Source organism: Aedes albopictus, chromosome 1 (assembly GCF_035046485.1).
Source record: "Aedes albopictus strain Foshan chromosome 1, AalbF5, whole genome shotgun sequence".
Lineage (NCBI taxonomy): Eukaryota > Metazoa > Arthropoda > Insecta > Diptera > Culicidae > Aedes > Aedes albopictus.
Genome location: NC_085136.1, coordinates 327,011,293 through 327,024,429, shown reverse-complemented (window position 1 = coordinate 327,024,429; position 13,137 = coordinate 327,011,293). Strand labels below are relative to the sequence as shown.

The 13,137-nt window shown below is 46.3% G+C and overlaps 1 protein-coding gene across 1 annotated transcript in view; it reads right to left on the bottom strand.

The window, feature by feature from the left end:
• Positions 1 to 4,824: 4,824 nt before the first annotated feature.
• Positions 4,825 to 13,137, bottom strand: part of LOC109406399 (la-related protein 1) — a 52,018-nt gene continuing 43,705 nt past the window's right edge. Inside the window, exons 7-9 of the mRNA XM_062847312.1 lie at positions 11,258 to 12,122; positions 10,811 to 11,189; positions 4,825 to 10,741 (exon numbers count right to left, since the gene is read on the bottom strand). Of these exons, the coding sequence (XP_062703296.1) occupies positions 10,345 to 10,741; positions 10,811 to 11,189; positions 11,258 to 12,122 (1,641 nt within the window). The 3' untranslated portion in view covers positions 4,825 to 10,344. The remainder of the gene's footprint in view (positions 10,742 to 10,810; positions 11,190 to 11,257; positions 12,123 to 13,137) is intronic.

Sequence of the window (13,137 nt, the reverse complement as noted above, 5' to 3'; positions counted from 1 at the left end):
GTAAGAACTCTTCATCCTATTGAAATTCTGACAGTAGATAATTAATTCTTTACTAAGAACACATTGCCCTTCTGTATCCATTTTCGCAGAGGTATCCGCTACTTCCTGTTGTTGGGAAATCGTCAAGTCCAGGTGACCATCGGTAGTCACCGAAATGTTGTCTTCAACTTCCTCCGAAGAGAGCGTCAATTCCGACGAAAACACGCGTTTCTACACGTGCATGCCTCGCAAGATAAAGGTGTGTGTCCTTGTGTCAGGTGATGAGCATTTGAAGAGACGGCTTGAAGATAAGGGTTATTCATACTATTCGAAGTATTCGGTCGATCCTCGGTAGGATAGGGGTTGAGAACTTCCCCTCTCTGGAATCTAATAGTTGGCCTGTATGATGTGGGTGGTGGTCTCGAAAATTGATCCTTCGCTGCGGCCAACAGCTCGCTATCCAGTGGAAATAGAGGCGTGTTGCGGTTAAGTGCATTACCCCTGTTGTGATTGTTGAAAACGTTTCTTTCATTATTATTGTTGTTAATGTATTGTTCACAGCAGTGGTTTCCATTCTGGCGGTTTAAAGTGCGGTTACAGAATTGTTGACTACTGAAGACCGTGCGCGATGGGTCCCTAGCAGAACCGTTGTAGCATTTATTTACATGATTGCTCGAACGGTGGGGTCTCTTCGTAGCAGAATTTTGTGCTGCATTCCGCTTGTGCCGTTTTCTGGCTTTTTCAGCTTGCTTTTGCTGATCTAAGCGCCGGCGCTTGCGTGCATCATATTCCGCCCAACTTGCCTTCCACACTTGTTTCCCTCCAAGATTTCGCCAGCCCGAATCATCAGGTTCAGTTTCGTTGTTCAGCTCAGATTCCAAACTGGGGTGTGATTCATTTATTGGTGCAGATGGTTTAACGACGGTATAGGTTTCTAGTGAATTCACAACGGCAGCCGAAGACTTAATTTCGCATGAATTGACTGCACTGCTAAGTGCTTTTAGCTCATCAACGATATCTACCGTTGAAGCTAAATTCGGGTGACTAGCATTATGGTCGGAGCAGTGACTCGCCATATCAATAATTAGGGCACTGACCTTTTCAAATTCAGAACACATATTTTTAAGTTCCCTCGTCAGATTAGTACACCACACCGGCATGTCGTAATTGATCACCGAAGTAATAATTACCTTCAAAACTACCAGTTTGTTGTGAAGGTGTACAAGCTACATCAAGATTGAAGCCCAAATTAATCACAACAACCCTGTAGTATAAATAAGCAATAAATGTTAGAAGTATCGTTTGACTCTTGGAGAGATCGGTTGTTTTACCGCCCGCTAATACGTCATGGGCCTGCGCGAGTTGCCCTAGCAACCGATCATCAAAATTGAATGAAGAAAATGTTTTCAAGCCCGAAGAAAGTTTCGAAAAATCTTCAAGAATTGATGGAACGATTGGAAATGTCGAAGCTAAACGGAAGCAACTACGGGACGTGGAAGACGGAGGTCAAATTTCTGCTGGTTCGAGACGACTTGTGGCGGTTCGTGATCGGAATAAGACCGGCGCTAAGTGCCGCTGTATGCGGATCAAGCTTGGGACAACGGTGACCGGAAGGCCCGTGCCACTATCGGGCTGCTCTTGGAAGACGACCAACTGAACCTGATCAAGAACTCGAGAACGGCCAAGCAGACATGGAAAGCAAGAAGTTTCGCTCTTGACGTTGCCGAAGGTTTGTGAGCGGGATGCGTGGATTATCGACTCCGGCGCGACGTCCCACATGTGTGTCAATCTGGACTACTTCGTGACGTTGGACAGAAGCGTGAAGCAGAGCGTGTTCCTTGCGGATGGCAAGAAGATCACCACAGAAGGAGTAGGTTCCTGCAGGATGGTCTGGATATCTCTGGAGGGAGAACGCAGTAATGTTCTCCTTTCAGATATGATGTGCGTTCCGCCGCTTGAGTCCAACCTTATTTCAGTGAAAAGACTCACCACCAAGGGTGCCAAGATCGCGTTTGAAGCGGATGGGTGCTCCATTCTCAAGGACAACAATGTAATAGCCGGCACGAAAGCTAGTACGACCATGTCGGCAGGGCTGTACAAATTGCGGACAGCTCAAGCAGCTTCGCAGGTGAGTGAGACAAACCACAACCCCGATTGCTTGCATACTTGACATCGTATCCTTGGACATCGCGAGCCGGATGCGATTCAGGCTCTGAGAGGAAAGGGCTAGCTACTGGAATCCAAATCGAAGACTGTGTGCACTACGTAACTGTTGAGGCTACGGAAATACGAGGGAAACGGGGGCTCAGTCGAGCAAGATAAAAACACGCGTGGACGCCAGTACGCTTTAGACAAGAATGAATGTATTTACTCTAAGTTACATAGGATGAACTTAATTGCAGTGTTGCCTGATGGACTTTTGTTAAAATGTTGCCACTCGAACCGGGTGGTTCAGCAGTAACGTTCGAATGCTGCCTGGAGAGTAAGATGGCGCGTCTACCGTTTTCCAAGCTGCCTCTGGACATTATCCACACGGATGTTTGCGGACCGATGCAGGCGCCGAAATCAGGGGGTTGTCGTTACTTCGATGACCATTCCCGATGGATTCCATCGGAGAAACTTTCAAAGTTTCAAGCGAAATCCAAGAAGATGATGTTCGTGGGCTACTCTCTCCAACATAAGGCCTACCGTTTCATCGACCCTGAGACGCACAAGCTGGCCACGAGTAGAGACTGCCGTTTTTTGGTATCCGGATCTAACTAGGACAGGATGGACATTTTCTGTTGAATCAAAGTGCATACATACGCAAGATAGCTGCAAAATTTGGGCAAGCGGACGCAAGAACATCTCACATCCTAATGGACCCCGGTTATCCGAAACTACAGCAAAAGGAGGAGGAACCTATGCCACGGAAGGACGATTTTCAAAGCCTAGTCGGTGCTTTGCTGTATGTTGCGGTGAACAACAGGCCCGATATAGAAATCAGCGCGTCTTTTCTGGGTCGAAAGGTGAGTAATTTAACCCAGGCTGATTGGACGGAGGCCAAACGAACGCTACGGTACTTGAAGTGGACCGCAGATTTGAAGCTGGAGCTTGGGGGTCCTGGACAACTGGAAGCACACGTTGATGCAGACTGGGCCAAAGACCATCGAGACCGCAAATCTAACTCGGGATTCATCTTCCACTTAGGGGCCATTTATAAACCACGTAGACCTCTATGGGGGGAGGGGGGAGGGGTCTGGCCAAAGTCTACGCTCCATACAAATTTTAAAATTTTTGTATGGGCAAAAGTCTACGAGGGGGGAGGGGGGTCTGAAATGACCAAAATTAGGTCGTGTCGTGCCAGACGTTGCCGATGGCCTGTTCGACGTCTAGCACTACCATAGCCGTGTTCTTCGATACGGCCGTGTTCCGGTGGATTATGTTCTCCACACGCGCAATCTGGTGGACGATGGAGTACCCCCGTCGATGTGCTCCATTAGGCGTTGGAGAATCAGGCGCTCAAACACTTTACTAACTGCCGATAGCAAAATGATGAGTCTTTCAGAATGGGGATAACCTTCCCCATCTTCAACCTGGTAGGGAAGTTATTTAGCTGGTAGCACCGGGTGAAGATCGCCACTAGGACGCGACTAGGACTTGTCTGAAAGGACTGAGACTAGGTTGAATATTCCGTCGTCCGGGGACCGTCATGGTTTTTGTTTGCTTGATCGCAGACCTGACCTCGTCTTCGAAACCTGTCGTCGTCGAATTGGTTGATGGTTCGCCGGACCGCTTCTTCATGGGGGCTCTGCATGCCAGCTCCGAGGTTGAGGGCCTCGACCAGCTTGGTGGCGATGGCGTTGGCTTTCTCCGACGGAGAAACCAAGATGCTACCGACGTCGTCCTTCAGAGGGGGAATTGTTTGTAGCCGTTTCTTTGGCCACCTTACAGAAGGGCCTACAATGGTCATCTAATTGGTGGCTAATTGACGTATCACTGGTACCCAGCGGATGTAGGTGTTCTCAGCTGTACGTATGGCTTGTTCGAACACGTGCAGATTGCGTTCGATAGCCTCACCGGTTGGTAGTTTCGCTACCGTCTCATTGCCGGTGGGATTGATGTTGGGTTGCCTCAAAGCTCACATGTCACCGGGAGGTATTCCGAGCTTGAATCCTGATAGGAATCGGTTTCGAAAGGGCCAGATCGGATAGAAACACGTCCAGTAGCGAAGCTATTGCCGCAAGGGAGATAAACGTGGGATCGTCGGAGCCTGTGTCCAGGGGTCCACCGTTCTTGTTACTTACGTAGTTTCGGCACAGGGAGTGGTGAGCGTTTAGATTGCCGGCCACCACGAAGTTCTTCTGGTGGTTTGTCTACCTCTGCAGTTCTTCCGTGAACAGATATTATGCCCCTTTGCTATCCATGTATTTCCGGGGTGCGTCAATGGCGAAAATTGTGATGCTCCCGCGAAGGGTGCTGATTTGGGCACCGATGGCTTCGTTGACTCTCGTATGTGGATGCGGAAGAACATTGTACCGGATGCCCTTTCTGATGAGGATTTCAACACCGCCACCACTGGAGTGCTAGCGGTCCAGTCGGATCATGGCGTAGTTGGGCAGCTTGTTGCACCCATCTTGTACCTACCTTTGTCGCTATTACCGACGCTTTTCACAGTCTCGAGAGGCACGGCATTGGTCTGTACTTTACTGGATCAGCTGTGGCTTGGTAATTTAGCAAAAGATAAATGATATCTCTGGTAATGAATTCGGGTAGCTGCATGAAGTCTCCTAGCAGTCCTTTATGTTGATCATCTGGCAAGGAAAGTTTTATTCGGCATACAGACAAAAACACCCAGGAAAAACGCACAATTTTGTGTGTCCTTAATTTATTAAATTATTTTTAATTTTTACCGAATATATAAGTAGTTTATTATTTACAAGTTATATTTTTTTCTTGAATTCACAATTAATTACAGTATATGACTATAATTTTTATGTACCTTTTTTATCTGAATGATTTTTTTTATTTTTTTTTGTCGGCTTTCCGTTTCAATATTATACGATCTTCTTGTTCGCAATCTGTCCCTAGCGCTTTGCAAATAGTACTGTGATACTCAGTAGCGTTATTCTTTTTTTGTATTTGTTTGTAGGTTTTTTTTTCCTTGTTTTGCATTCATAACTGCTATATAGTCCCAAAAAAGAAGAAAACAATTGCATTTAAAATTAGTTAACTTACTAAAGAAAAAAAAAAGGTGGAAGAAAGACGTAAAAAATCTTCCTTCCCATCACGCCTAAATATCTTCAAACTACACGTTTATTTAGAAAAGAAAAGACGGTAAGGCTTACACGCATACTTATTTCCATCTTCATCTCTAAAAGGTATTTTTTTTTGCTTTAGGGTTTACCAACTTGTGGGAGGACCCTTAAGCGGTGGGGGATGGCTACCCCAATAGTTCTATGTAACAAGCAACTCTCTTTGAAACTTAAGGCAATTATCCGTTCGGAAAGAGGAAAGTATTCAATTATAGTGTTTCAGCACAAAAAGGAAAGTTTTGTGTTCACTGGTTTGCTTTCGTTTGGATAGAGGTATCACTTACTGACTGGGAGGCATCAACGTTTTCGAAAACAAAAGTGCGTCTCCGATCGAAAACCTTGAAATGCGGCCACGCATCGTCGCATCTACAGTTTAATATGGTTGGTTGGGTAATAGTGTGTGTGTGTGTACTTGTGTTGTTTGTATATGGTTTTGTGAGTGTTTTGTATAAGAACTTTATTTCTGCGATTACTAGTTTTTTGTTTTGTTTGTAACATGTTTGTTTCAATCACCGATAATATGTGTGTGAAAGAATTCGAATAAAAACGGGACAAACGCATATATAAATTCAAACACAGACCACGGAATACGGAGTTCCAATTACGGTTAATGCCGAGAAGAATTTATCATCACAACTGTTCAATAGAGTGGTCCAAAACATGAAAAGCACTTCGATTATACCAAATGTTCGTTATGCGAAATGACTTTTGTCAAATACTTTTATGCCAAGTGACCTTATGCCAAATAACGTTATGACAAATGTCCGGCTCCTGAAAAATATTTTTGAATTAAATTTTGGATCAGCGCAAAAAAAAATCGGCTCACACCAGTGCAGTGTTCTAAACGAGAGCGGTACATTTGACATAAGGTCATTTTGGTATAACCAAAATACGAAGTTTTTTTTATGCCAAACGGCCATTATGCCACCGATTATTATGCCTTTTGTCCTTTATGCCAAATGACAGACCCGATCTAAGCTCTGTAATGGCTGATTCATTTTTTAGAGCTCGCTTGTTGTTTCATTTCTGTGTCGATTTGGAACAAGATAAGAACAATTCATTCAGGAATTCCGCCTGCAGAAATGCCTTTTGGAATATCTCGAGAAGTTTCATCTGCGATTCTCCCAACAGGATAGGATTGTTTCAGAGATTTCCCCATGCTTTCCATCTCCAGAAACGAAATTCTTCTATGGCATCTTCAGAGATCGCGGTATTCCTGGAGGGATCCTCGAAGGAAATTGCTGGAAGAATTCTTTCCATGAATTTCTTCTGGAATATACTCTAAGAACTGCTTTTTAGGATTCATTCAGAATACCGTCCGGAGATTAATTCTTTCCGAAGTAATTCTTCTGGGAATTACCTGAAGGAATTCCTAGTTGATCTTTCGACACAACTTTTGAAGTAATCCCAGAAGGAAGTTCCAAAGCAATCTCCGGATAAAATAACTGGAGGAATCTTCTGCATGAGTTCCCAAAATAGTCCGCTGAAAGAATATCTGGATGAGTCCCCTGAACAAAGAAATCTACACTAGATGCTCCGGAAGGAATCGCCGGAAGAAGTCTTTGGATGCATCCCTAGAAGGAATTAATGGAGAAATCTCCGCAATTTATGAAAAAATCTTCGAAGAAAAATTCCGGAAAATAGTGGGAGATCCTCTAGAATAAATTCCTGGAGTAATCCCCGGAAGGAATTCCTTAAGGTCTCCGTGGAGCATTCCTGACGAAATCTCCGGTGTCTCCTGACAGATGTGCCTACCCTACGAGTGGAGTGACGTGACCCAGCTTAGTTTGCATATCGAGGTGAGAAATTTCGACTCGAACGAAGTGACTCACCGTGTAAATAAAATGGAGAGTCACCTCATTCGAATGTACGATTCGAGCTGCGTCACGTCGCTCCATTCGTAGAATGGGCACAGGAACCTCTTGAAGGCATTCCTGGCGGCATCCTCGGAAGCAATGCTTAGAGAAATATTGTAGAAGGAATTCCTGAAGAAAACCTGGAGAGTCCTGAAGTGCCTGCCGGAGTAATCGCACAGGCTTGAAGATTCCTTCGATAGAAATTTCTTTTGATATTCCTGGAGTTTATTTAGGGATTGCTCCAGCAGAAATTGCTTTTGAGATTTCTTCAGCAAAAGTTTATTCTGGGATATCTTGCAGTAGCTACCTCCGTCACTAATACCTGTTTGTATTTCCTCCAGTATATATTACTTTTGGTATTCCCCCAGAAGGAATTCGTTTTGGAACTTCTTCAGCAGTTTACTCTGGAACAGATCAAGCAGGAATTCCTTATCGAATTCGTACCGATGAATTTCTTTGGGATTATTCCAACAGGAGTTTCAGGGATTTATCCAGGAGTTCCATCTGCGATTTTTCCAAAAGGAATTCTTTCCTAGATTCCTTCATCTCTGGGATCTGGGATTCCTGCAGGAATTCCTTCTGTAAATCTCTCAAACTCCTGGGCGTACGCATCGGTTCTCCTACTCCAAATTTAAAGAATAACAAAATTCAACTTGTTTTGGTTTTAGAAACACCACCATTGGTGTTATGGAGCCAATAGCTCCAGGCTGTTATTGCCCGAATCACCACTAGAATCCGGATTATTCTAATTGGAATCTTGCAGTTCGCTACCAATATTTGCAATCAGAAACATGATGTTCTTATTACTGGAGTTCAAGCGGACACCGGCAGAAGCTCTTGCAATGCTTTGGTTGCCTCCAGGAATTTCTTCTGCTGATTTTTCTAGGAACTTCTTCAGAAATTGGTTTCGGGGAGCGTTCCCCATGACGAAATTCCTCTAGAAATCGAAAGCAGAAATTCCTCGTATCATCCTCCGATAAAATTTCCGAAATCCCAGAAAGAATTCCTATTAAAATCTTCGAACAAAATGTCTAAAGGAATCTCCGGAAGAAATTCCTAAAATATTCCTCAGAAAAATGTGCTTATTCTACGAATGAAGTGACGTGACGCAGCTTGACTTGCATACCAAGCAAAAAAATCACGACACGAATGAGGTGACTCTCCATTTGATTTGCACGGCAAATCCCCTCATTCGAGTCGAGGTTTCTCACCTCGGAATTCGAGTCGAGCTGCGTCACGTCACTCCGTTCGCAGAATGAGCAGCATTGCTTGGAGGGATCTCCGGAAGGAATTCCAAAAACATTCCTCAGAAAGATATGCTCATTCTACGAATGGAGTGATGTGACGCAGCTCGACTCCTATCTCGAGGGGAGAATTCTCGTCTCGCATGAGGTGACTCTTCATTTGATTTACACGACGAGTCACCTCATTCGAGTCGAGACTTCTCGCCTTGATATCCGAGTCGAGCTGCGTTACGTTACTCCATTCGTAGAATGAACACAAGAATTACTGGATGAATCCCCGGAAGAAATTACTGAAAATTCTTGGAGCCATCATTGGAGGATATTACCGGAAAATTTTAGGGAAACCTCTTCAATGAACTCCTACAGTAATTTCCGAAAGGATTTTCTGGAAGGTCTCCCTTTGGGGAATTTCTGAAGGTCTCCGGAAAACATTACTGACGGAATCTGGGCAAGGGATTGCTTGCAGAATCTCTTGCAGGAATTGCTGGCGGCATCCTCGGAAACAGTGGTTAGAGAAACCTGGAGGAATCCTTGAAGGATCTTGTAGAGAAATGTCTGAAGGCATTTATGGAGGAATCCCTGAAGGACCTCTTAGCGGAATGTTGGAAGAATTCCTTGACGAAATCCGGAAGAAGTTCCTGCAGGAATCCCAGGTGGAATTCATGTAAGAATCTTGGAAAGATAAACCTAGGAATCCTGGAGATTAAATTTCTGGAAGAAACCCCGGTATGAATTATTGGAAGAAGATTCCGAAGAAAACTTTAGGAGGAATATCTGGAGTAATCTTCGGAAAATATCTCTTAAGGAATGTTACAATGAGGTTTTGAACTAATTCCTCAAATTAACTGTCCCGACAGGAACGCAGTTTCTAGAGAAACACATAATGAAATCTTCAGGAGGAATCTCCTGGACGATTTCGAGAGCAATCTACTGTAAGATTTTTGGGAGCAATTCCCTGAGAAAATTCGGTAGATGAGGAGTTCCCTATACAATTGGAGTCCCTGCAACTTGTTTTCCTGGAAAGTGCGGGCAGTTCATGCGTCAGTGAGTGAAACAAAAAGTATGCAAGTTCTTAAAACATGGATCAACCATCTGTTATAAAATATAATTGCGAACACTGGTGCGAACCGATTGTTTGTTCTGCAAAGGCCGTATTTGGAAAAATCTGCCAACTGGCGTTCAAGAATTTGAATTCACTCTACACTTATTCCTCTACACGTTAACCGTAAATAAAACTCCATAAAATGATGCGACAGCTAAAACAGCCATGACTCGTTCGATTTTCAGCTAAACCCTAATAAGAGACGCAATAGGTTGGCAGTAAATATACTCTTGGATTTTTATTTTCTGTTTCGTTTCCAGGGCACGCCTAACATCAGGTATCGAGATTGTTGAATGATGACGCCTGACCCATAAAAGCAAAATACTCTAGTCTGCCAAATCAAAATAGAAAACTATCATCTTTATGTACACTCTGCAGCGGTCCCTTCTCTCTCTCTCTCTCCTAAGATTAATGTAGTGCTTGATTTGATTTTTTTTGATTTTTCGACGACCCCAATTGAGTTACCGGTTCCAAAAGTTTCGACGTACCCATGATTCAGATTCGTTTTTCAAGTCGAAAAAAGTGGAAAACGAAAAGAAAGAAAAAAAGAAAGATATCAAAAATGTCTACGTAGCGATCAATTCTCCATCATGTAAAATATATAAGAAGAGCAAACATATACGCGATATGACAACGATTTCATAGTAGGCGGTGTAAACTAAGCAACACAAACCATTTCTTCACACAGTTCCTCAGCGTGTATGTGTGTAAATGTGTGTGACCGTGTACTTCTGGCTTGCTTGAACCATGACCTGCTGCGGTTCGCGCAGTGTGCCTCCGTGCTTCCTTTGAACGGAAGTTTTGCGAGGCACCCCGCTCTGTTCCCTCCCTCGCTTCGAAAGAGCACCCACCCCGCCATATTGCTTGCCTTACGAAGCCTTCTCGCTCGCAGATGATGAAGTCTTTGCCGCAGCCGCTGAGGATGATGCAGACGCCGCTGCCGTCGATGACGGCGCAGCGGCAGCACTGTTACCGGAAGTAGACGCCGAAGCAGCTGGAGCATTTTCGGTCGTAGGTTTCGTACTGCTTTGAGGCTTTTGCTGTTGCTGCTGATGGTGAGGATGATGCTTACCACCGGATCCGGATGGTCGATTAAGTGAGAACCTCTCGTTCGGTGCCATTCGCACCACCTTGTTGCCAGTCGAACCGCTTCGGGGGCGGCTTCCAACCACCTTGGCGGCACCATCACCGAAAGATCCCGTTCGAACGCGAGATGGTCCCGGTCGGTTGGTCACATCCACAAACCTGTTACCAGCTGAATCACATCTGTAGAGCAAAAACAAACCGTTAATAATATGGCAACACTGAAATTCGGTCAGACCCCAGAACCCCCACCTTTTGCGACTGTAGTAGTAGTGCTGGTAACTGCTACTGGCGCTGCCCCCTCCGGAGGAATATCCTCCGGATGAACCGGCTCCACTGCTACTTGCTCCCCCACCGCCATGATGGGCAGCACGCTTGGCATGGCTCGGACCGGCCACCACCGTAAAACCTTCGCTTTCCGACACACTGCGGGGCCGTCGCTTCGAGGGCGATGACTTCAGCTTGCCGACACCCTCCAGCATCTCGTTAATTTGCGGTTCCAGCACGCGGAAGTCTTCGATCGACTTGAACTTGTCCAGATATTCCTTCAGCTTCGGGTCCACTGACAATTTGGTGGCGTTCTTGTAGTACTTGAGGAAGGCCCAGAATTTCTCCAAGCCGTAGAGTTGACCTGCGAATTCCAAAAGAAAGTTCGCTCTAATTTCACTGATATTCGAAACAAATCTCCAAACCCCTTACCATTCTCATAATCCTTAACCGTTTCCTGCTGGAAGTCCTCGTACAGCTGCGGGCGGAACTTCTTCTCCAGACCGTACGAGTAGAACCGGAACAGACACTCCAACCCGTAGCGGAACCCTTCGGCGGCGTCCTCGTTGGCGATCTGGCGGAACTCGCTGTACATGGTTTTGTTGAAGTTCTCGCGCAGGAAGAATGACCAAAACCGGAACAGGGTGTTCATCTCCTGCGACTGGCCCGGTCCCATGCGTTTCCGTTCCTTCAGGCAGCGGCTGTGATACTTGTGGTAGACCTGCTGGGTGAATCCGTTCTCCTTCAGCAGCGAATGCGACGGGTGCTGGAACGTTGGCAAGCTCTGCGGCAGTGATCCGTAGCTGGAAGCCGTGGGCGATGTTCCGGCCGAGCTGCCCATACTGGTGGTGCGTGGCCGATGCTCGACGGAGTCCATCACCCAACCGACGTGACTTTCCACCGGGGGGTTGTTCAAATGCCTCGTTTTGCGCTTCCGGGGTGTGATCGGATCGACGAACTCATCCTTGTTGACGGCGAAGAAGCGCGCCTTGTGCCGATGGGCTGCACTCAGTGTGCTTTCGTTCAGCAGTTCCGAAGGTTCCACGAAGGTCGACGGAGGTGGCGGAGGAGGTGCCTCCTGGACCACTTTGGCCGGCTTCGGAACGATCTTGTCGAACTCTTCCTGGGAGATTAGGTTCACGGCTCGGTAGTTTCCACCGTGGGGCATCAGCAGATCTTCCTCGTAGTTGTACAGCCCGTCGTTGATGATCTGTTCCAGGTCCTGGGTAATCTTGGCACGCGATGTGAAGTCACCGGTCCGATCGTACCCGTCATGCTTTGGTGCTTTGTTGCGTACCTGTGTGGGAGACCATTGTGAGCGTGAAAGTTTCTATATGATTGAAAACCTAACGACCTGTAGAACAAATAAATTTCCTCGCAATATTGTTCAGGGGCGTTTCAGAGGATACCCCCTGGATGTCCGGAGGTTTTCAGAGGGATTCAGAGGGATTTAAGGTGTAGAACTCTGGGTAGATTTCGGCGCGTTTCAAAGGTGTCGTTTGACGGCCCTTATCAAGTCATTGAAAGGTGTTTCAGTGTTCGTTTGAGAGCTCTTTTCAATGTATTCAAAGGGGCTTGGTGAGCGCTGCAGGAAAGCTTTACAGGGTTTGAGGTCGTTTCAAGGGATTTTTGTAAGGTTTCAGAGGATTTTAATGTATTTCGGGAGCGTTTAGAAGGTTTCTGGATTTCAAGGGGTCCTAGTGTTGGGCAGCAGGGACGAAAGTCCTGGGGCCTGACGCACCCCCCCCCCCCCCGCTTGCGAGTCACCCGCGTAGTCCCCGGCTAAGAATAGGACTACTAACCCCAATTCAAGGTGTCAAGCGACCCGTGCTGAGGAATGAGTGATCGAGGGGGCGAAAAAGATGCTCGATCTTTAACGGAGCCTGTGGGGTACCTGGGCACCCCCCACAGTAAGCTGTCCCTTACCGCGTAAATGCAGGGCTCTGGCGTGGTGGACATTCTTTCCCGTGCTACTCGTGGGATTTAATCATGAAGTCAAATAAACAAAATCAATATCTAGGTGGAAGTAGTGGTGGGATCAACCCCTTCGCAAGAAGCGGGTTGATGAGATCTCCGACAAGGAGAAGTGAGGAGATAGGCGCTGGGAGTTGCGTACGCAGCTCAAGCGTGGGTGCTCCAGTCCACTTCCCGGCAAGCCAGCCGGTGGAGGTTATGGACGGAGCGTGGTTGTTGAGGGCCGTCAACCGAGAATCCAAAGGACGGTCCGCAATAGAGGTGGCTGAGCAGCAGCTTGGCAAAATCATCGACTTTGCGTCCACTAAGTCGAACATAAGCAAGGACCTGAAAACGGC